Source organism: Cenococcum geophilum (genome assembly GCF_001692895.1).
Source record: "Cenococcum geophilum 1.58 unplaced genomic scaffold K441scaffold_99, whole genome shotgun sequence".
NCBI classification, from domain to species: domain Eukaryota; kingdom Fungi; phylum Ascomycota; class Dothideomycetes; order Gloniales; family Gloniaceae; genus Cenococcum; species Cenococcum geophilum.
In genome coordinates this window covers 59182-83732 of record NW_027137657.1, presented here as the reverse complement: position 1 = coordinate 83732, position 24551 = coordinate 59182, and the positions used below count along the sequence as shown (strand labels likewise).

Here is a 24551-nt window from a genome sequence, read left to right as displayed (position 1 = left end):
ATAACCCACATCCTTAGTAAATGAATTTGTGGATAAGATATTGTGTTCTAGTCGCTTACAGCTTATTTCAGGGATTTTATTGAATGTTACTTATTTCCTAGTAGTTTGAAGAGGCATATAGTCTAGTTATTAACAAGCCTTTATCGAGTTTTTACCTTTCTATTTCGAGCAATAGATTGCTAGCACTTTTGAAAACCTCTATAACCTGACCCGTTGGCCTTAATTCTTAGTGTCGATTCAGGTTGAATTTAGCCTATTACCCTATCCTTGTTCTCATTTCGGGTGTACTACTACCTGTAACGGCGCTATCGTACGTTACCTGCCAAATTCTGCCATATTCTGCCGACCCGTGATTGGCCCGCCTAAAGCTAGCGCCTTGGCGGCTCACCCTATATATTTGTTTACATCGGTCCTAGTGACCCCTTTTTCCTTCTCTTTAGCTTAATATCTTTATAATATAGTATTCGTTTAAGCTTTGGTTTAGAGGCATTTATTTAAGCTGTAATATTATACTAAGCTCTCTCTATCTTACCTAGGAAGGCCTTAATAATATCCTATCCTAAAGAAATTTTGTCTACAACAACATATTAACGCGCTATACTTAGACACTAAAACAACTTTATATTACCTAGGAAGGCCTAGATAATATCCCACCTTATAAGCTAGATAGGACTAGACCTATATACCTAAAATTAAAACTAAAGTATATAATACCGATAAACCTTAGGAAGCTAATAATGGCACCTAAAGTAAGCTTATTTAAGAGAGCTGCCTCTACTTAAGAGGAACCTAAGATCTAATTAGGATTAGAAATTAAAGATAATAATAATATCATAAACGTACGCGAGTAGATTTGTGCCCTTGTAGCCAGCTAGGAAGCCAATTATCTTAAAGTAAGAAATATATAAAAGACCCTATAAGAGATCCTAGAAAGCCTTATAGCTCTATAAAATAGCTTAGCTTCCCCTTCTTAAAGCCCTAGCTAACCTATTTACTTTACTAAATATAATATACTAGGGAGTACGGATATAATAATAAAGTAATTAAAGTCTGTTAAGCTCCCTAACCCCCTACTACTATCTAATAGGATAGACCCTATCTTTAAGAATTAGAGAATTTAAGTATAAGGAAAGCTCTATATTAACTATAATTATTTCCTTTCTAAAGAAGCTAAAATACTCTACCTCTTTAGTTAAACTACTGGGGATGCCTAACGGCACCTTTAAGCTAAGTTTAAGGATAACTCCCCTATCCAATTTATATCTATTAATAAGATAATACGGCACCTAGCGGCTATCTATATTAACCTAAATAAAGTACGGAATGCCCGTTATAACTATAATCGCCTAATAATAAAACTAAACTAACCCTTTACTAAATTTTAGACTTAATTCCTATACCTTATAGGAGAAGGCTAGGTTTTCCTTAAGAACTACCAATTAGACCTATATAATAAGCTAATAATCCAGCTATAAGAAAAGATTGCTATAACCTTAGATAACCTACTAACCTATAAAAGACTTGCAGCTTATTACCTATTATTAGACTTAGAACTAAGGCGGATTAACGCCCGCCCTAATTAGTAGAAGTAACTCTATAATAATTAGAACTCGCTAGCTATACTTATAGGAGCTAGAGTAGGAAGATAAGTTATAACTACTCTTTTACTAAAGGCGGTTATAACTACGCACTAATAAGCCTCGCCTAACTAGTTATATATTACGCTATTAACTAATATTCGCTATAATACCCTAATTAACTTTGTCTTGGCTATGTGCTTTAACTATAATAAGTAGGGTTACTTTATCTTGTCCTGCCTGGAGCTAAAGGATATAGGCAATATTAAGGAAATAGAGGAAGGAGAAACGTCTAATAAGTCGGGAAAAGAAGAACCCTAGGGAAAAACTCCCCCCTAGGGTACCCTATTAATCTTAAAGAGATTAATCTTAGTTAGTTAATAGGTAGAAAGTATTTTATATTTCTATATATAGTATCTTAAAATAGATATAAAGTTAATATAACCGCCTTTATTAACACTAGAGCAAATAGCTTCGCCTTTATAAATACTGCCTATATAAATAATGTTGCTAAGTTTCTAAATATAGAAGCCATTTAACTAGAGAAGCCTGTCTAGGTAAAAGGCTATAATGGCTAAACTAGTTGGCCTATTACCTACGTCTTAAAGTTATATATCGCTTTTAATGGACAACGCTAATATAGTATCCCCTTTTATATCCTAGACCTAGGGTCTTATAATATAATCCTTAGACGAAAATAGATGTTCTATTTTAATATCTGGTTAAATATATAATAAAGACGGTTTATCTAGCCGGAGGATAGACTAAGGTTGCCCTCCTTTATTAAGGAGATCTGAACTAACCGTAAGATACTAGCCGTAAGGGCTGACCCTACCTACTAGTAGGATGTCTAGGCCCGTAACCTAGCTTTTACCTAAAAAGACGCCCGCCGCGAAGCTAAAAAGAACTCTGTACTAATAAAGATACTCTCCTAAAGCGCTATGTTTAAAGAGGACTCTATATACGGAAGCGGGATAGATAGTAATATAGATAACGTCTAAATCGTATAGATCTAACCGGTATAGAAAAGAACGTATTAATAGGATATAAAGGATGACCTCTAAAAGATGTAATAGGAGCTAAAAGGGGTAATAATAACGCTAATACCCTAGAAGTCCCTAAAGTTATATACGCCCTTATTATTAAGCAAACCCCCTACTATAGATATTACTGTAATTAGCGCTATAGTATTCTACTTTAATATATACCAGAAGGATAATAAGGTCTTTATAATAAGCCTATATAAGATTAACTAAATTATTAATAATAGAGAGGAAAGGCTAGCTAAGGAAACTAATAAGGAACTAGTTAAACGCCTTTTTTCTACTATTTATATAAACTATAAGGATACATTCTTAAAGGCGGCCTTAGATAAGTTACCCCCCTACTAGATATATAATTACAAAATTTAATTAAAAGCTAATAACTCGCTAGGCTATAGCCCCCTCTACTATTAATTAATAGATAAGCTAAAAGCAATAAAGCAGTATTTAATTAATAACCTAGATAAAAGGTTTATTAAGCCAAGTTAAGCCCCTTTTGCTTTCCTTATCCTATTTATAAAAAAGCTAAATAGAGGCCTTTATTTTTGTATTAACTATTAAAAGCTAAATACTATTACTTAAAAGGACCGGTATCCTATTCTTTTAATTAATAAGACCCTTATATATTTAAGCTAGGCAAAGATCTTTACTAAACTTAATATCCGCCAAGCTTTCTACTAAATTAGGATAAACCCTATATCTAAAGATTTAACAATATTCCGTACCTATTATGGTTCCTATAAATATAAAGTTCTTCCTTTTAGACTAATAAACGAACCGGCTACGTACTAAAGGTATATAAATAACGTTCTTTTTAATTACCTTAACGAATTCTATACGGTATACCTAGATAATATTCTTATATACTTAGATAACAAACTTGAGTATTAAGTTTATATTAAGAAGGTCTTAGAGAGACTACGGAACGCGGGCTTATAAGTTAATATTAAGAAATATAAGTTTAGAGTAAAACGTATAAAATATCTTAGGTTTATTGTGACTATAGAAGGAATTAAGGTTAACCCTAAGAAGGTAGAGGCAATTCGTAACTAAAAGCCCCCTTATATAGTAAAAGGCATTTAATCCTTCCTTAGCTTCTGCAACTTCTACTACCGGTTTATCTATAACTATAGAATTATAGCAAAACCTCTTATATAACTAACTAGGAAGGATACGCCTTTTGTCTTTAATAATAGCTATATAGAGGCCTTTAAAGAGATAAAGGATCGGCTTATCTCTTTCTTAATCCTTTATTACTATAACCTAGACTTTAAATTAATGCTAGAAACGGACGCCTCTAATAGGGTTGTAGTGGGAATCCTATTATAGTTATATCCAGATAGTAAATAGTACCCTATGGCTTTTTTCTTAAAGATAATAGACCTAGCTAAGTGTAACTATAAAGTATACAATAAAGAAATGCTAGCTATTATTTAATTACTCTTCTAATGGCGCGCAGAGCTTAAAGGTATAAACTCCTGAATTAAGATATATATAGATTATAAAGCCCTAAAGTACTTTATAACTATAAAGCAGCTTACTAAATAATAAGCCTAGTAGGCTAAAATACTCTCCTAATTCTTCTTTATAATTATATATCGTTTTAGTAAGTAAAACTTTAAGGCTGATACCCTAATCTAAAGAGAATAAGATGTAGGACCCTAGGATAAGCTAAAGACCTAATATTAGACGCGCGCCCTCCTCTATTTAGAATAGCTTGATCCACGGATTCTTAAGGAGCTAGACTCCTAGTAAAATAAGCTAGCACTAATAGAGGAGTCCTTAGATAAGCTAATAGGGCTAATTAACTACCTCCTAACTGTAAACCGCATGGCTAACGCCTTAAGGGCCCTTTGTGAATAAGCCGTAAAAGGAGACCCCGATTTTAAGATGGAGGAAGGATTGCTCCTATACTAGGAGCGGCTTATAGTCCCTAATATTAACAATCTACGGACTAAACTAATCCGCGAAGCTTATTGCTAAGTCTCTATAGTATACCCTAGTAAGAACAAGACCTATAAAATTATTAACTGCCGCTATTACTGGCCAAGAATGGTTATAGATATTAATTAATATATATAGAACTGCGAAGACTGCTAGAGAGCTATAATCCCACGGAATAAGACCCTAGGACTACTTAAGCCACTTCTAATACTAGAGTGCCCTTAGTAGTATATCTTTATAGACTTTTATAAACTACCTAGGGACCGTAACGGATATGATATAGTTATAGTTATAGTTAACCGCTTTAGTAAACGCCTATTTTTAATTTCCTATTATAAAAATATTGATGCTAAAGAGGCAGCCCGGCTATATATTTATTACGTCTACTAAATCTACGGACTACTAGATACTATTATATTTAATTATAGGCTATAGTTTATATTGGCCTTCTGGAATAAGTTTACCTAGATCCTAGGCATTAAGCTAAGGCTTTCTATAGCTTATTACCCCTAGATAAACGGTTAGATAGAGATTATAAATTAGTACCTAGACTAGAGGCTTAGGCCTTTTATTAACTATTTCTAGGATAACTAGTCTAAACTACTACCCTTAATAGACTACGCGTAAGTAACCCTACCCTATAACTTTACAGGGTTTACCCCAATTTAGCTAAAAATGGGATACTTACCCTATATAAGCTTTAACTAAAAAAGGCTAGAAGAACCCTAGACTATATAAGAGAAGCTATCCTATATTAAGGCCCAATAGTACGCTAAACGATTGGAGGAGGCCTAGACGGTAGCCTGTAAGAACCTAGAAAAAGCTTAGAGGTTAATAGAATAGTAGGCGAATAAATACCGTTAAGAGCCCGATTTTGCCCCTAGCGATATAGTCTGGGTTATAATAAGGAATTAGAAGACCAAACGACCTAGCCGTAAGCTAGACTACTAGATGGTAGGACCGTATAAGGTTTTTAAGAAGATAGGTAACTTGTATAAGATAAAGCTCCTAAATTTAATTAGGGTTTACCCTATCTTCTTACTGGATAAGTTATAGAAAGCTATAAACAACCTATTGCTTAGATAAAAGAATGAGCCGCCCCTACTAGTTTAAGTAAACGGTAACAGTAAATAGGAGGTTAATAAAATACTGGCCTATAAGATAGTATGGGGAACGCTAAAATACCGTATTTAATGGAAGGGCTACGATCCTAACCTAACCTAGTACCCTATATAGAACTTTATAGGCTGCCCCTAGAAGCTTAAAGAATTCTATAACTAATACCCTAATGCGCCTGGACCCCTAAAGTACCTAGATGAATAGACGGAATGCTAATATAATAAAGATAATAAGTTACCGGAAGAATATAGGGACAAAAACGCCCTAAAGCCCTAATACGGCTGTCTGCCAAATTCTGCTATATTCTGCCGTTTTCTACTAGTACCGTAAAATATCAGATATCTAGGAACTTTAACCGCCGGTTAAAGTTGTCTGATTGGTTAGATCCGTACTAAGACTTTTAGTAGCTACTCTTTCTAGCCTAGTGCTTCTACTTAGCCTATAATTGCCCTTTGTACTTAGTCTGGACGTACTTATATCCTCTTTTGTCTCCTTATCTTATATTTTATAATCCTATGTTTATAAGCCTAGTACTACCCTATTTTCTAACTAAGCCTAAAGGCAGGCTTTCTTTAAAGAGGGGGGTAATGTAACGGCGCTATCGCATATTACCTGCTAAATTCTGCCATATTCTGCTGACCCGCGATTAGCCCGCCTAAAGCTAGCGCCTTGGCGGCTTACCCTATATATATGTTTACATCGGTCCTGGCGACCCCTTTTTCCTTCTCTTTAGCTTAGTATCTTTGTAATATAGCATTTGTTCAAGCTTTGGTTTAGAGGCATTTATTTAAGCCGTAACACTACCCCCGTTTCAGTTATATACCCCCCCTCCCTTTCCTATTTTAGATATCTACCTTATATATAAATAGCTTCTTTTCTTTATAGTTAAATAGACAGAGTCCTTATTCTTTACTTACTTATCAGTGCACGGACTATTAATTGACAGTTATAAGCCCAGGTGACTTACCATATTATACCTATTTAACTAATTAATTTAACTAATCGTACCCCTTATTAAATACTTTATTTGTCTTTACAAGCACCTCTTAGTATGACTTCTCAACCTACCCAAGCTATTACTATGATGGTAATATTATCAAACTAAGCTAATTAGGACGAATAGATCGACCTAATTAGGCTTTAAGCTCGAATAGGAGACATATAGAAATACGTCGACCCCTTAACCAAACAGGCTCAGTTGCCCTATTTACTTAAACTAGTCTTTCTTAGGCCTTAAGATGTGAAGTTAGGAACAACCTTATATGCAGCTCTCTCTAAGGACGAAAAGGACGAGCTTTAATTCTCTATAAGAGGTATAAAATAGTAAAGAAGGAATATAAAAAGTAAAAGGTAGCTTTAACCTCCCTATAAAGCTATATTACTGGTATAGTAGCTAGGAACCTTAATACCTATATACTAGGTATTAACTTAGTATATAACATACTGGTGGCTCTTAAGGAGAGGGTTGCCCCTACTAATATAGCACGCGAGCTATACCTATCTACCTAATATGCGAAGGTTAAAAAGGGCCTAAAGAATCAGAACTTTAAGGCCTGGTTATAGCAATAGGAGAAGATATATAACGACTACAAAAAGATTAAATTGCTAGACGTAAACGGCGACTAAATAATTAGAGACTTTCTGCTAGCTATAGAGCCAGTATTACTAAACTAGGCCTTAATATGGAGGGTTAAATTTAATAAATACGACTAGGCTAGTAACTAGATAATATCTATAGATTAACTAGTTAAAATATATCGGAACTATTGACAAATAGAGACTGCCTAAAAAAAAAAAGATTAGCTTAGTACCAATACAGTAGGCTTTTAAGGCGAGTTAATTAACGGAGCTTATAAAGACGAGGCTTTTAAGAACAAGGCTCCTAAGGATAAGGCCCCTATTACACCATCTAGGACGTTAAAGAAGAAAGACGCCTTACTGTACTACTATAGAGATGTTTACTAGTTTCCGGAGTGTCCTTATATTAATAAATCAGTTTAATTAAAAGACTGGAAATTAGATAAAGCTACAGCTATAAAGGTTAAGGAAAGGATTGTAAGCGTATTAGATTAGACTAAGTTAAAAATTAAAAAGATAAGGAAGGAGGCTTTAGGTAAGGAAGCTCTATAAAAAAAAGCTATATAGAGCCCAGACGGAAGTCAAAAAGAAGATAACTATGGTACCTTTACCGTATATTAAGTGGGCGCCTATAATATAGGTTTTAACTATAAGCTATATAATAGCGTGATTTTTAACAACGGAATCATAATATACGTTATTAACGATTAATTAAGATTCGTTAATAAGCTCTAACTAAGTAATAACTTTATATACGCCGGAACGGGCCTAGATCCGGTTAAGAGTATAGGGACAATAGTAGTTACAATTTAGACGCCAGTAGGCCCTAAAAGGATCCTACTGGCTAATACAGCGTATATACCGGCATTCTATATAAATTTAGCCTATTTAGATAGGTTTAATAATAAGAATATATAGTGGGACAATAAAAAGAACCTACTATATTATAAAGACGATCGTAAGACGTTTGCCTATTACGGGTAATATTATAACTAAAACACGCTTAAATATAATAAACTAAAGGCCTTATTTACAATCTAATCGTGAGACCCCCTTCCTAATTAAGAAGTAGTAGGAAGGCTTTAGTATAAGAGACTAGGTTATACAGTACCTAAAGTGATTAAGTATCTACCCTAGGAGGTAGGAGGTACGAAGCTTTAAGGACTGATAACGATCGACTATAACACCTGTGCTGTTAGCAAGGCTTATAAAATTATATTAAGAAGAGCACCTACTAATAAGGTAATAAGGCCCTTCTACTAAGTATATATCAACCTATTTACGGAGATCGTGGCGTATAACGGTTATAATTAGACAATATATTTCTTTAAAGAATTCTTATAGATAAATAAGGTAGAGACCTTTGCCTAAAAGTCGTTAACAACATAAGCAATTATATGATATTTAAATAAGGTGAAGCGTTAATATAAACAGAAGATCGCGGTCATCCAAATCAATGGCGAAACCTCCCTTAGTAGCGACTTTTATAGTTAGACGGCCTAAAAAGGAATTACGATAGAGCACTTAGCCCTATATATAAAGTCTTAAAATAGTTCTACTAAACGTTCTAGGGGGGTAATTATTATTAAGTCTTATTATATATAAATTAAAGCTTAATTACCAGAAGAGCTCTAGCTAAAGATTATTAGAGCTATAGTATATCTAATTAATAGGACACCGAACGCCCAGCTTAACTAGATAACACTTTTTAAAAAGCTTTAGTTAGCACTAGGGCTCTTACTATTAAAACTAAATATAGCTTATCTACGTATATATAGCTATAGAGCTTACCTACTTAAATATAACCTTCCGCGCACTTAAAAGCTTAAGCTAAGGGCTTACATTAGATACCTAGTTAGGTACTAGTTAATAAATATCTTTAGGGTCTATATACCTAGTGAAAAGAAGGTAATTTAAATAAGAGATGTCACATTTAATAAGCAATTGCTTTATAACGACAATTAGCTAAATCTTACAAATCTACTCCATAAACGCGCTGATTAAATTTTGGAAGTAATTAATATATTATAAGTTGGTAGGACGCTTCAGGAAGAGCTTAATAAAACGTTAAATAAGGACGACGAGACTTTAGATAAAATTTAAGTGGATAACAATGGAAATTAATAGGTAGATTTCGGTGGAAATTAAGACTAAGCGACTAATTAAGATAATAATGTAGCAAGCTTATAAACCTTAAAGGACAATTTCCTACCTACCCTAGATAAGATGCTAGAACCTTAATTAATTCCTACTAAAGAATCCTTAAGCTCCTTTACTCCCTCCACCTATTAACGACTATATTATAAATATATACCTATAGAGGATGACTTATAGGATAAAGACGGCGCAGCTGTTAAGGAAGATAATATTATAAAGGGTAAGTAATTAAAGAGGCTACCTAAACGGTATATGGCTTATTTAACTTACCTTAAAAAGGTAGACAGCTTTAAAGCACTTTAGGCAGCCTTCTATATAGGCCTAAAATATTATAGGAAAATCTATCGCGATAAGCTACTACCTCCGCCTAAAAACTAGAAGGAGCTTATAAAATACTAGTATAGGGAAGAGTTCCTTACTACTGTTATAAAAGAATACACGGACCTAGACGGTTATAGAATATTTAAGGTTGTAAATAAGACTCTATTAGTTAAAACGGTGCCTATAACCTAGAGATTTACCTATAAAACGGATACTAATAGATATCTAACGAAGTTTAAAGCACAACTCTATGTAAGAGGCGATCTATAAGAGTCGATTTATAAGGATACCTATACGGTAACTTTAGCAGCTAAAGTCTTTAGAGCTCTCGCAGCAGTTATCATAGCATTTAATTTAGACGTTTGGCAGGGCAACGCTGTTAACGCGTTTACAAATAGCTTAATTAATAAAATAGTCTATATTAAGTGTCTAGATAGATTTACTATTAAGGGTAAATATCTACTACTACGTAGAGCTCTCTACGGACTTTAACGATTGCTATATCTCTAGTATAATAACTTAAGTTAGGAACTAACTAAATTAGGGTTAAAGCCTATTAGCAGAGAGCTATATCTCTTTTATAACAATCGGCTAATTATATTCTTCTATATAGATGATATCTATGCCGTAAGCACTAAGGGGAACCAGTTAGAGCTTTTAAGCTTTAAGAATATACTTATAAAAAGATATAAGATAAAGGACCTAGGTAAACTGTCCTAGTTCCTAAAAATTTAAGTCTTAAAAGATAGGAGTTAGAAGAAGCTATAGCTCTATTAAGACTCTTATATTAAGAAGATTGCTAATAACTTTTATTTAACTAATATACGCTTAGTTAGTATACCTATAAGCACTAATAAGCTCCTACTAAACCTAGAGGAAGCTTTAAATTAAGACACCTATATCTACCAGAGGATAATTAGATTACTTCTCTATACGACCTATATTACAAGGCCTAATATAGCTTAAGCTTTAAGTAAGCTATTAGAATTCCTACAAAACCCCTTACCCCTATATAATGCCACAGCTTATTAAGTAATCGCCTACCTATATTAAACGAGGACGCTCACAATTAAATATTTAGGATATAATATAGGGAGTTAAGTCTTTACGGGAGTAAGCGATATAGCGTTTAGAGACGACTTAATAAGCAGATGTAGTATAAAAGGATATCTGTTTACCCTATTTAGGGGACTAATTAACTAGCGCTCTACTAAGCAGACGTTAGTAATAAAGTTAAGCATTAAGGTAGAGCTTATAGCTCTATTATATACAGGAACAAAATTAATCTAGTAGGGTCGCTTCTTTAAAGAAATTAGATTAACCTTAAATAATAGGTAAATAATTAACTGTAACAATCTATAGACAATTTAACTACTTATAAAGAACGGACCAGAGCTATCTATAAAGCTCCAACACGTTAATATACACCACCACTAGTTATGTCAAAAAGTACATAATAATTAAATTAGAATTAACTGGACGCCTATTACAGCAATAGTAGCAAACAGCTTAACAAAAGCTCTGCCAAGACAGAAATATAAGACATTTATTTATTAATTAAATTTAGTTAATATTAAGGATAGGATATAAATTAATTAAGGCAAGCAAGAAGATATAGGGTATTTTTAACTTAACACCATACCAAGACCCGTGATACAGCTTTAACCTATAAGGGCTCAAAGCTGGGGGAGTATATTAATTTAGGTTAAATTTAGCCTATTACCCTATCCTTGTTCTCATTTCGGGTATACTACTACCCCCGTTTCAGTTACATACCCTTCCTCCCTTTCCTATTTCAGACATCTACCTTATATATAAATAGCTTCTTTTCTTTATAGTTAAATAGACAGAGTCCTCATTCTTTACTTACTCATCGGTGCACGGACTACCGATTAACACTTAGCGTTAACGATGGATTAGCGTTAATCAGGCGCTGGAACTAGCTAAACATTGGATTCATCCGACATTTGGAGCCGATTTCGAACATAAGCGACTATAAAGCTTACTAGGATAACTAAGACAAAATGTGTAATTGTTTGGGGCTTAATCCATGAGAAGTGCATGTAACTCTAATTCAATCCTTGGGGAAGAGCTGTCGGATTAGCCCTGCAGAAAATGGAAATTGAGTATAAGAACGGTCCTTTGGAGGCCTACTAACACTTTAATGTGTATCAGTCCAAATCCATGGGCGATTGTCCTGCTTCATCCGAATCCAACACAACTTGTGCATTAGGTGTGTCCTGCGCAGGAAAGAGAAGGTCCTTGCATTCAGTCAGCGAGAATCACTCAGAAGTTCACAGAACTTACCATAACTTGTTGAACTTTCTGACTTGTCTCTTCGCTACTGTCATACCGGAAACCTCCGTGTGCAAGCTGTATTTTGCGAAGCTGTCGTGATTGCACACTCTGCGTTTGGTATCAGCCAGCAGAAAATTGTGCGAAATCTATTATCAGTAGCGGACCTACTTGTTCAACTGACTTATTCATGATGTACCGGACAACTGTCACAGCTCTAGTTTGGCCAAGTCTCAGAATGCGAGCGATTGCTTGACTCTCCACCGCAGGGTTCCACTGTGGTTCTACAATGTGGACGCGGTTGGCAACAGAGAGGTTGTTAAGCCTGATCCTAAACAGTTAGCCCTCCACTATCACCGCGATTTTTGACACGCCTTTTGATACCCTACAGCCCCAGTTCCGAAGGTTATTAAAAGCACCTTCATGTCTGGATTTCTATTGAACTCGAAAAGAGTCTGTCTCCTTTTCCCTAAAGGAACAGACCCATCGACTCTTGAAAACGGTAGACCTTTTATTTGCAGAAGATGGGCTAATCTGTCAAGTGTTCTCCTCCAGAAGGAGAATATAATACTATATGGCGCATAAGTTAGAAACTCGGAATCAGAGGTTCAGTATCGTTAAACTCAGGCAGGAACATATTGTCCTAAATTGATTTTGCAAGCCTCATTTGTTACTTCAGATGTGCGAGACATACCTCTTATCATGCTGGATGTGCTTTTCGATGTCGTCTACTATAGCAAGAAGCTTGGTTGGATGCGGGTATCCACTAGCCGCAGTCGCTGGGGAACTCGGCCCCCATGTAACAAAAACCTCGTTTTGGTTTCGAAGATGACAAATGGGACATTCTTTGATGCTGCTCCCATTCTGGCCAGTTTCGAGTTCCCTCTGATATTTTGGCACGCAGTCTTCACACAACAAGTGATGACAAACCGTTAAGGCGGGTGAAGTGGCGTCGTGGCCAGTACCCAGAGAGGAAAGGTCGTTGGAACAATATGCACAGGTTGTTATATCCTGCGTCTGGAAGATGCTGTAGGCATTTTCGAGATCAGAGGGAAACCCCTGTGGGAATTCGGATCCCATTGCTTCCGTAAATCCATGATTGCAGAAGAGCCTTAGACGAAGTATAGCCTCTAAGACGCATTGATGAACCTTCTTCACATTGTGCCCGCTGACGGCTATATCTATAGCTCTCCTGCATGTATTTCCAAACTCTTTATACCGCTCAGCTTCGGCTCTTGAAAATTCAAGCGAGACTATATTTTCTGCAGGCTCTAATAAGGGCAAGACGGTCCTTGTGCGACGGAGACAGACTGCACCTAGTAGATGTCTCAGATTCCCTAAGCGGTTGGTAGATTTGGACAAAGTAGGCGCAATTATGTGCTTCCTAAACATTGGGGCGTCACCTAGTCCAGGGGCCCGTAAGAATCTGACCAAAGCCCCCAAGTCCTCTAAGGTATTCTGGATGGGAGTGCCTGTAAGACACCACCTAATGTAGGCCGGAACAGCGTAAATGGCTTCAAACTGTTTTGTTGAAGGATTCCTTATAACATGAGCTATCAAAATGACTCACACCATCAGCAGAGACATCACGTAGATAGTGGAATGGCTCACCTTCATCAAGAACTAGCCTGTACCAATGTATATGATGCAGAATGCTGCGGCCATGAGTATACTCCATAGTTAATGTTGCGTACGTTGTTATAACGATATCGTTTTCAAGAAGAGTAGGATAGTCCACCAGCTTATCTTGGCCGTGGTATCTGTGAAGGTACAGCGTGCCTGGAACAGTATGCCTGCAATAGTAAGTTCATCAGTACATATTTATCTCGAAGGCTTTACTAACTTTCCGATTTCATCGATCCAGCCATCGATGAGCACTTGTGTAGTTAGCTAGGCGAAACATGTCGTCAGTGAGGGAGAACTTACAAGCCGATGGAACTACTATCAAAGTCGCTTTACTTGCGACAACCTGCTTCGCAACTGGTTGAGCGCCAAGCTCATGGAGGCAGGCGAATCTCAGTGCATGGTCTTTAGAAGCTACAATTGCAGATATCATCGAAAGAGACTTCCCAAGACCCATATCATCAGCGAGGATGCCACCAAAGCTATCTTCCGGCCTGACATTCATCGCTCCAGTAATAATATGTTGATAGCTATTTCCATCACAGGTTAGCACCCTATTTTACAGGTTCCTTTCAATTATTGCGCGCATACAAGACCTGGTCTGTTTCCGAAGTGTGCTCCTGCCAAAGTTTCAGGTGCAAGGGAATATCTCCAGTTTCTCTTCGTCTGATGAAGTCGATCGCATCTTTCTGATGACTGCAATTCCTGAAGTTAGCTAAACGGAGAAAGGACGATCTGGTATACCTCATTGAGTGTACCTGAGTAGCTCTGTTTTTATCCGGAAATCTGTTGGGGCTTGTACAAGGAAACTGGGACGTGAGAGCTCCTCAAACAGTACATCTATGTCAAAACTGTGCCTATCTACTGCTAAATTCCGGTCTGCATTCTTCAGTATACTTTCAGGGACTTCTGGAACTAGCCGCACATGCGCAACGCTTGGGAGCCGCAAATATTGTGGATTCTCATACGGGAGGTCCTCAAACTGAATTACCGGCCGTTGTAGGAAAATGCCATTCCTTGACAAGTGGGTGCCGACATCTGCAGAAATGGATGAGCCACCATACGCGTTTACGTCGGCGGAAATTATCGTGCTTTTCTTCGATGCGCTTAATGCTTCCATTGCAGATTTCCATACTTCGGTGGTGATGCATGGCTCGAATCTAATACTGTCGAATCGCAAGAGGGGCTCCAAGGCTCGGTATGTTTTCGTATTAGCCGTTCCCACGTCTTTTCCATTTAGAGACTGCAACCAACAGTACCCTTCCCCAAAGCACAGTCGGACACGAAAGTAAGTCTCTGTGCTCCTGGTGCCATTGTGTTGGACATCTGAGTGTGCCGGATCGTAGCTGATGTCAACTTGAAATTTGACATCACATATCTGAAAGCACTTAGTTTCAACATGATAAATCTTGAGACAAAGGTCATACTGTGCCGTAGCAGATTATGGAAGTAAAACTATGACCTTCGTCCTTCTCACCTGGGTCCATTCTCGGCTCTAGGCCAATTCCTTGGATGTCGGATTTGCAATGAAATGTAGAGGCGTTTTGGTGGTTTCCAGAGAATTGGGCTGTTCTCATAGTGGTGCACACGTCTATGGGTTTCGCTGCGGATGTCAAGCCATGATTGAAAAGCCCCGCTTGTGGCTGCTGTGTTCATAGAGCCTTACTATCAACAATGAAAGTCTGAAGAAAGCCTAACGGACCCTCTCAGCCTCTGCGGCTGTGTGACTAGCCAAATGCACACCCAAAATTGTGAGGCGGCAAATTTTGTGGTGTCGCTAGCTGCGTGGCTATGCGGATTCATGGGGTACCAGCCCGATCGCTGAAGGCTGTGCTCAGCCTGCAAGCTCAGCCGAAAGCTTCTGATCTCTTTCAATCACGTATCGTTTGACACCCATGGACCGATCTATTACATACATTTTATAGTATCTGGATTTAGTCCATTCTTATAGAGTTACAATCTTCTTACACGTTTCTATGTGCCTGAGCCTTACTCTGCTTCATGGCTGTACCAACAATATTACAAACCAACGCATTCGAACGGGTGCTTCAGCACTTCAAAAACAATTTAACACCAGATGAGGCCAAAGATTTCCAATTCACGAAGCTTCATGATCTCCACGTCGAAATAGAAACCATCCAGCAGAATCATGCGTCTGCGCGCAAGCTACGAAATATGAAAAGACTTGAAAAATTCCTGGAGGCCATGGAGCAGTATGGCAAGGTGGTCGAAATATTTTTAAATTGCACACCAATGTTGGCCTATGTTTGGGTATGTAGCCAAGTATAAAGGAATTGAGCGATAGTTCGCTGACTAGTGCAGGGTCCTATGAAGTTCATTCTTCAGGTTAGTGACCACTTATGAAATGTTTGTTGACCGCTCCGTGCGGGAGGTTGCCCTTACTCTATTCTCCTTTCTCTAGTTCGGTATTCGTGCATGCCGCTAGATGAAGGCGCGGAACACTCACTGACTGGCCATATTTGCGCTTGCCTTTCTTCACCGAAAGACTAATTCTCATTGCTGAGTGAACCGCAGGTCGCAAGCACTCATTCTGATTCGTTTAACTCGTTGCTGGATGCATACGAGCAACTAGGAGAGAACATGCCCCAGCTTCTTCAATATCAGACAATGGATAAGGATCCGCAAATGGCAAAAGTGCTCTCTTTACTGTTCGAAGATATCCTGGACTTTCACCTTCAAGCGCTGAAGCAGTTTCGCCAAAGAAGTAAGTAAAGCCTGCTTGCTGCTTTTGAGCTGTCATACCTACATCCTAAATTAATAGTGTGGAAGAAGATTTTCCATGCGACCTGGAAGACCTTCCGTTCGGATTTTGATCACATATTGCAGAATATAAAGCGTCATAACAACTTGATCAGAAACCAAGCAAACCTCATCCACTTCGAGAGAACACAGGAAGCATTCGAAAAGGCTCATGAAGAACGATCAAAGGCAGAAGAAGAACGTCGGAGCAGAACAGAAGCCGAGAACCGACGGCGCTACTTGGCCGTACAGGAGTGGTTATCCCCGGCTCCGTTTGAACAGGATCTAGAGAAATACTCGTCAGTACGTGCGTCCTGTCCAGGAACAGGACGCTGGCTTCTCGACAATGACCGATTCAAATCTTGGTTTCATCCAGATTGCTGTTCCACGCGTTTACTGTGGATCTCCGGAAAACCAGGCGCCGGCAAGACTGTGCTCGCATCCTTGATCGTGGAAGAATCTCAGTCAATGCCTCAAATTAAAGTGGGATATTTTTTTTGCAAATACAGGAACGAACATCAGAACACCTTCTTAGCTATTGCTAAAGGAATTCTGGCGCAGATTCTCCAACAAAACAGGGAACTTCTTGTGCCGTTCCTCTATGAGGAGATGTGTACCAGAGGAGGGCCTACCTTGCGAACAAAAGCCCTAGTGAAGGATTTACTGGAGACTAGCCTTAAAATTTGCGACAAAGTTTATCTCATTATCGATGGTATTGATGAATGCGACAGAGACGAGAGGAAAGTAATAGCGTCATGGTTTTGTGAGCTCGTCAAATCTCTCCCCATCAATCAAGCTAGCAAAATCCGTTGCTTATTTATAAGCCAGGACGATGGCTGTGCTAGGAGGGATTTTTCAGAGGTATCAAGCCTAAAAATCACTACCGCTGACAATAGCCGTGACATTAGGACGTATTGTGTAGCAAGAGGCCTGGAGCTTCAGCATAGATTCAAGCTTACTGATGATAGAATGAACGAGATAGTTGATCAAATTGTCCAACGGGCCGACGGTACGTTCCATTAAGTTTTGCTTCATTTAAATCTTTTGCTGAGGTGGCTAAAGGGATGTTCCTTTTTGCAAAGCTAGTAGTAGAAAACCTTTGTGATCAATTAACTCTTGAAGCATTGGATGAGGAGATAGATCCAAGCATATTTCCCCGAGAACTTAAGCAAGCGTATGTGGTATTTTCGGACTTATCAGGATTCGCATTAGCTTATTTCACTAGTTACGAAAGAATTACGGACCGCGTCTTAAAAAATGGACCGCGAACACATTCTAAACAGGCGTCCCAGCTCCTTGGTTGGCTGATTTGCGCAAAGCGGCCTCTGAAGTGGTATGAGATCCAGGGTGCTATTTCGATTGATTTTGAAAATGGGGACATTTGTTGGGAGCGGCGAAGGCTTCTGGTAGATGCTAAAGAACTCTGCGGCTCTCTAGTTGAGATTAGCCCTAACCAGACAGTAGAGCTTGTTCATCGAACAGCAAGAGAGTAAGTACTATCACGATGCCCAATAGTCAGTGGGAGACTTGGCTTATCTTGGAAGTTACCTTCTGGAGGAAGGTTATATTCAAGAGGCATCGGAGCAGCTTCAATTTGCCATCATTTGCGTTGAATACCTTTGCCTAGAAGGATTTGAAGTCAACCTCTCTACCACGGACATGGAGAATATGATCCAAAGAGGCTACTATTCTTTCATGGATTATGCCGTAGCCTCCTGGACTAGCCACACGGAAAACGCCATAGAAAGCTCGGAAAACGACATAACGACATTGGATACTTTCAAAGAGAGCGTCCAGGTATTCCTTGATCTACATTGGACTGGATCCGATGGCGAGATAGCCGTGTCTATCACCACCGAACGGCGCTTGCAACCGCTCAAGCAGGAACCGTTATTCAAGCAGCTCTCACAGGCGGTCGATGCCCACAGAAGTAGACTTTGTCTTTATGGAAAGACGGTTACAAACGGTGAAGTTCTGGATCTTTCTCAAATCCTTATGAAGATTAGAGAGAGGGTCGAAAGCCTGGCGTCTCAAAATTGTCCAGAGAGCGGCGTTATCCAAGGAAAACTCCTTGAGTATTATGGGCCCAACTGGTTCAAATGTTCAAAGATGAACTGCGTCTACTTCCATGTCGGCTTCTCAACCGAATCTAAAAGACGACAGCATGAGCAAAAGCATGACCGGCCCTTCTTTTGTACATTCGAAGGCTGTCATACCGCGACTTTCGGCTGCGCAACGGAAAAAGAGCTTAAATCACACATGCTGGACTATCACGGAATTGGTTCGGAAAATGAATACGAATTCCCCTCCGCTGCGAAGCGAAAGAAGAAGTCTACGTCATACAAGTGCCAAATATGTAAATCAAGCTTCGCTCGTAGTCAGAATCTGAGGGCTCACTTGCGCACTCACACAAACGACAGAACAAGACCTCACAAGTGCGCCCATTGTGATAAGACCTTCGAAAGAGTAAGCGATTGCAATCGTCATGAAAAGTTACATGATGAGAAAGAATTTGCCTGTTGTGGTTTATTGAAGGATGGTACCAATTGGGGCTGTGGGCGTACCTTTCCCAGAGCCGATGGCTTGGACCGCCACTGGAAGACTAAGAAGGGTAGTGAATGCATCCGCCCTCTTCGGGACGAAGAAGAAGCTTTGAAATCTAGGAAGGCGGCTCGTATTCTTAATTCCGATTCATTATCGCCGGCGCCTTTCCTGGAACCGCTAGTTGAGCTTCGCCCCTCCGCTTCACCTTTTTAGAAATTTAAGCTGGATTAAAATGCTCATTAAGACAGGATGGATGGCTGACGATTTCTATTTTGGGCTGTATTGGGTCTCATATTGCTTGTGTGAGTTTTGCTTTGATGCTCTTTCCCTCGCAGACTGGGCAACAAGTAAACTAGCTTGCTTGCTTGCTTATCGCCATCTCTATTATTTCATCGTCTATATTAAATTGGAATGGTGTTTCTGGGGACCCTGATTTCAATTAGACATTAATCACAAATGGAGATGGGATAAAAAATCAACATTAAAAGCAAAATGTGCACTAGGGACATGGAGAGCAAACTCATTATCATTCCTAACCTAACTCAGGTCGCATTCGATCTATGAATATCATTGCCTTATTGGGGATGTCAGAGCGTCCTGGTGAGCCTAGCCATTCTTCTCAAAAGTTGATTCTGCAGGGCTTTTACAAGAGTTATTTAGTGAAACGTCTGATTTTGTATGAGAGGCTTGGAATCCTGGAAAAAGTTGTTTAAATGTCTCACAAAAGGTCTAGCTTCGTATATAGAATTGAAATAATTGCAAAGGCCCGGTCAACAAACAACAAACTTTTGAGCATTATAATGCGCTCGCTGCGACGTTATGGGCTGGTTCTGTCGACCTGAATCGGATTTTGCCACCTTGACTCGGTCACCGACCCTTTGACTCGGTCACCGACTCAGTCAACCACGTGTATATATAGCCTCATTTTCTTCATAGATCAATCTTCACACGAGTTCTTCTTTCCTGACGTCTGCGCACAGACCTTCAATCGACAGGTTCTGATTAGATTTTTGTGGGATATTGGGGTGTTTATAGTGATAAAATATTTGAGGGCCAAGGGCCGTAATTGTTGAAATTCGTCGATTTACACTGCCAAAGCCATAGAGTTTGGGGACACACATAATAAATCTTGTGCATCGGCCGTTGTTCTTGTCGCGCAGCAAAAAATTATTAGTCAGGAAATCGCATGAGGGGTGAACGTTAAGCGCGATTCCGGTCTTGCCCTTTGTGGTCGGCTTTCCATAATTGGTACACCGGTGGCCTCGTCTCAGATATTTTGAGTCTTCAGTTTTCGAGGCGCGGCGGTCTTAGCGAGCTCAGTCTATGCCGAACTAGGTTAACGGCTGGGGGGAGAGCCCTTTTCTTTTTTTGAAATCATAACGTAGTTGACCAGGAAGCGAGCCACCCCACGTAGCGAGCCACACAAGAATATTCCTACCATTTTTTATTTCATAGCAAATTACACCAAAATCGAAAAGCCTTAGCATATTACACGATGCCAAATCAATCTTTGCCCTCTCGTAAAGCCGAAACCACCATATAAAATATTATACAAGATCTTTCTTCTAGTGTTGAGCCGTCAATTCGCAAGGCCTTTAGCGCCTATGGAACACCTAGATCTACCGTTAAACATCGTCTTATTAGCCGTCTCCCACGACACAAAGCTTACCTAGGTTTATTATATCCGCTATAAGAATAGTAAATAACTAAATAGCTCTATAAATATTAATCCTAGAACCTTCTGTTAAAGGCTTATATACTTTTAGAAATAGCTTATTCCTATTTAGGCGAAGGCCGTACCTTAGGCAAGCATTAGGGGCAAAGATTTATTTAACGCCACGGTCTTAGGACTATGCTAAGTTATTAACTCGACTGTTAGAGAGCTTAGAATGGATCTAGCAGTTATATATAATTAGTTTAGGGTATGTTCGGTTGCAAATCGGCTCCATCTTATAACTGTTCAATCCGTGCGTCTTTTAGTGTCGCCCGTTCTGTAATTAGTGGCGGCTACCACCGTGGCTCGTTTGAATCTGTAATAAAGACGATTGTTCGGTGGCTCCAGATAAGGCTCCAGATTTGACTTCGCACAATGCGTAATTGACGTCGGTGAGCGATTCGAGTGAGCCCTCTCTGCCACCAGGCCTCTATCGCGACTCCCCACTTTTGGGTGTAGTAATAGAGCCTCCTCGGCCAACGCCCTCTGCGATCGACGCTTCTACACCTTTGCCCACCTCCCGTAGGAGCCGTAGTAGAGTTACAGTGACGCCCGCGACGCCCGCGACGCCCCGAAACAAGCTATTATAATTACAAAGGTAATAATATATTAATAAGGCCCGCAAATGCGATAGCAGTATCGCGATTGGGGTGTGTGAGTCGCCGTATTACAAGAAGTCGTGCTTACGAGAGCTCCAGATTGATATGGAATATGGAACGGGAGCTCGAAGGTACATATTGAAACGGTGCCAAGAACCTCATTTCAACTACCATATACAGTATAGCTTGCAAATTTGACGCGCTTACCGAATATGGAGGAGCTCCATATTCCAAACGGTGTCAGATCTACCGAACAACACCCTCATATTCACATTTGAGCTCCGGTTCCGTTTACAATACGTCAGGAAAAAATTTACCAGCATTTTTACAGCATTTGGCAGCATTTGGCGGCCAAATGCGCATTCCGCGCACTACAACGTGTAGCGTTATGGTATCGACTAAGGTGCGGCATACTGCTACATTCAACAATGCCAGTGCGGCATACTGCTGTATTTAACAATGAGCAGTGCGGCATATTGCTGCATACTGCTACATTTAACAATGCAGTGCGGCAAATACTGCTATATTTAAACAATACACTGCGGCATACTGCTGTATTTAACAATACACTGCGGCATACTGCTGTATTCAACAATACACTGCGGGCATACTGCTGTATTCAACAATGGCAGTGCAGCTAACTACGCATTTTGCACTTAATGCGCAATTAATAATATAATGCCCTCCTCGCGCATTCTGTACATTAATGCCCTTCTCGCCGCATTCTGTACATAATGCCCTTCTCGCGCATTCTATACATAATGCCCTCCTCGCGCATTTTATATATCTTGCTCACTTTAAGCAATAAATATTGCTCTTTTTACGCAGTTGGTGCAAAATAAATTGTATTGTTTTAGATAATTTAATATAATATAGCGACGGTTCTCTTCTACCTGCCTACCTACCGACCTACCTACCTACCTACCGACCTACCTGCCTGCCTGCCTCCTGCCTACCTGCCTGCCTGCCTGCCTGCCTGCCTGCCTGCCTGCCTGCCTACCTGCCTGCCTGCCTGCCTGCCCCTGGCCTGCCTGCCTGCCTGCCTGCCTACCTGCCTGCCTGCCTGCCTACCTATCTGTCTGTCTATCTGTCTGTCTGTCTATACCTACCCGTCTATGCCTACCTATCTGTGCCTTACCTGTCTGTGCCTACCTATCTATGTCACCTTGATTCGATCGATTCGAATCGTTTATTGTGTTCGCTGGCTGGTCGTTCGAACGGTTGTCGTGTGGCTCTGGCGACGGTCGTGTGGCGATGACGACGGTTGTCTAGCTCTGGCGACGGTCATCTGGCTCCGGCGACGGTCGTCCAGCTCTGACGACGGTCGTCTAACTCTGACGACGGTCGTCTGGCTCTGACAACGGTCATCTGGCTCTGACGACGGTCGTCTGGCCTCTGACGACGATCGTCGCAGCTCTGGCGACGGTCATCTGGCTCCGGCGACGGTCGTCCTAGCTCGGACGACGGTCGTCTGGCTCTGACGGTCGTCTGGCTCTGACGGTCGTCTAGCTCCGGCAACGGTCGTCTGCTGGCTGTCGTTCTGGTGTCTTCCTAGGTAGGGAGGATGTAAGAAGGGTAAAAAAATGAGGTGGCTACCTAGGTGTATATAGGGGGTATACTTGGCAGAGGCACGTGTAGAGGCTATCGGGAATATAGCGGGGACCCGATGCGGAGCTTCGTGTAGAGCCTCCGTACGCAGAGCTTCGCGCAGAGCCTTTGTGCAGAGCCTCTGTACGCAGAGCTTTATGTAGAGCCTTGTGTAGAGCTTCGTGCAGAGCTTCGTGTAGAGCTTCGTGCAGAGCTTCGTGCAGAACTTCGTGTAGAACTTCGTGTAGAGCTTCGTGTAGGGCTTCGTGCAGAGCTTCGTGTAGAGCTTCGTGCGCAGAGCTTCGTGCAGAACTTCGTGTAGAACTTCGTGTAGAACTTCGTGCAGAGCTTCGTGCAGAACTTCGTGTAGAACTTCGTGTAGAACTTCGTGCAGAGCTTCGTGCAGAACTTCGTGTAGAACTTCGTGTAGAACTTCGTGCAGAGCTTCGTGCAGAACTTCGTGCAAAACTTCGTGTAGAACTTCGTGCAGAGCTTCGTGCAGAGCTTCGTGCAGAACTTCGTGTAAAACTTCGTGTAGAACTTCGTGTAGAGCTTTGTGTAGAGCTTTGTGCAGAACTTCGTGCAGAGCTTCGTGCAGCATTTAATTTTACTTTTCTGCCATTTTAGCATTTTCTAGTATTTAGCAGCTAAATGCTAATACTTAATTATAAATGCGGCATTTAGTACTAAATGCTAGTACTTAGTAATAAATGCCGCATTTAGCTGCTAAATGCTAGAAAATGCTAGAAATGCTAGAAAATGCTAAAATGGCAGAAAAGTAAAATCAGATGCTGGTAAATTTTTTCCTAACAAAGTAGATACCTTCTATCGATATAGCCACTTAGGCGTTAATAAGGAATTTTTTAAAGCTCTACCCAAAGGCATATATATAGGTATTTACCCCTAATACGACCTATAGCGCCTAGAAAGCTATAGGCCTTCTATCTTATAATTCTACTACTATCTTAGAGACTCTTACCCGCATAAAGGTAAGTTTAATCTTAATTATACTTATTAGGGTTTAGAACGGCTCTATTTAATATAGCGACGTTAAGNTCTAATAGAGTCATTAGTGTCTTTAGAGTGCGTAAAGTAGTAGGTATATTTAATTCCTTTATATCTTAGCTTTTAGAAGGCTCTATTATATATTTAGGTATAATCTATAGCCTATAAATAAGTAGATTAAAGGGTCGTTGATCNAGAAAGGGACGTCGCAGGAATATAGTAGTCGTCCGTNNCATTNGTCGGCGCGTAGGTCTATATCACTACTATAACGTAGTTAAATTAANTTAAGNAATATTAAGATCGAAAGAGTAATATAAAAGCTTTAATTTAGCCTATTTGAAATATATATAAGCTCGTTGTTGATTTTATTATAAATTGATCAAATATCACCTGTATGTGGCTCGCTACGTAGGGTAGCTCGCTTCCTGGTCAACTACGTTAACATATATGATGGGGTTATGAAGGTGACCCTAGTTATAAAGGTTTTACATTACCACCTTCTTATTTAGGCTAGAATATTACCTAAAATATACTGCCGCTTTAAACATCAACATATTGACTTTTCTCCTTACTTCCCCATATAGAACTCCATATTACTAAAGCTATGTCTTGCTAGCCGTATACTCTAGATACAGAAGATCGTTTATAAGTAGCTTTAATAGCCTAGTGAACAATAAGCCTTTAT

At 39.6% G+C, this 24551-nt stretch overlaps 2 protein-coding genes across 2 annotated transcripts; one reads left to right on the top strand and one right to left on the bottom strand.

The window, feature by feature from the left end:
* Nucleotides 1-11426: 11426 nt before the first annotated feature.
* On the bottom strand, nucleotides 11427-15409 carry K441DRAFT_623717 (uncharacterized protein). The gene is made up of 11 exons (XM_067646052.1): nucleotides 15085-15409; nucleotides 14416-15035; nucleotides 14249-14353; nucleotides 13961-14187; nucleotides 13878-13911; nucleotides 13646-13827; nucleotides 12729-13587; nucleotides 12419-12604; nucleotides 12206-12359; nucleotides 12047-12145; nucleotides 11427-12000 (listed from the first exon to the last, which is right to left on the bottom strand). Exons 1-11 carry the CDS (start codon nucleotides 15232-15234, stop codon nucleotides 11911-11913), a joined length of 2706 nt encoding a protein of 901 aa, XP_067496524.1. The 5' UTR covers nucleotides 15235-15409; the 3' UTR covers nucleotides 11427-11910.
* An 84-nt stretch (nucleotides 15410-15493) lies between these two features.
* Nucleotides 15494-19540, top strand: K441DRAFT_377638 (uncharacterized protein). The gene is made up of 6 exons (XM_067641484.1): nucleotides 15494-15928; nucleotides 15980-16003; nucleotides 16193-16382; nucleotides 16440-17426; nucleotides 17480-17906; nucleotides 17962-19540. The coding sequence occupies exons 1-6, from the start codon at nucleotides 15659-15661 to the stop codon at nucleotides 19172-19174; spliced, it is 3111 nt and encodes a 1036-aa protein (XP_067496523.1). The 5' UTR covers nucleotides 15494-15658; the 3' UTR covers nucleotides 19175-19540.
* The last annotated feature ends 5011 nt before the right edge of the window (nucleotides 19541-24551 follow it).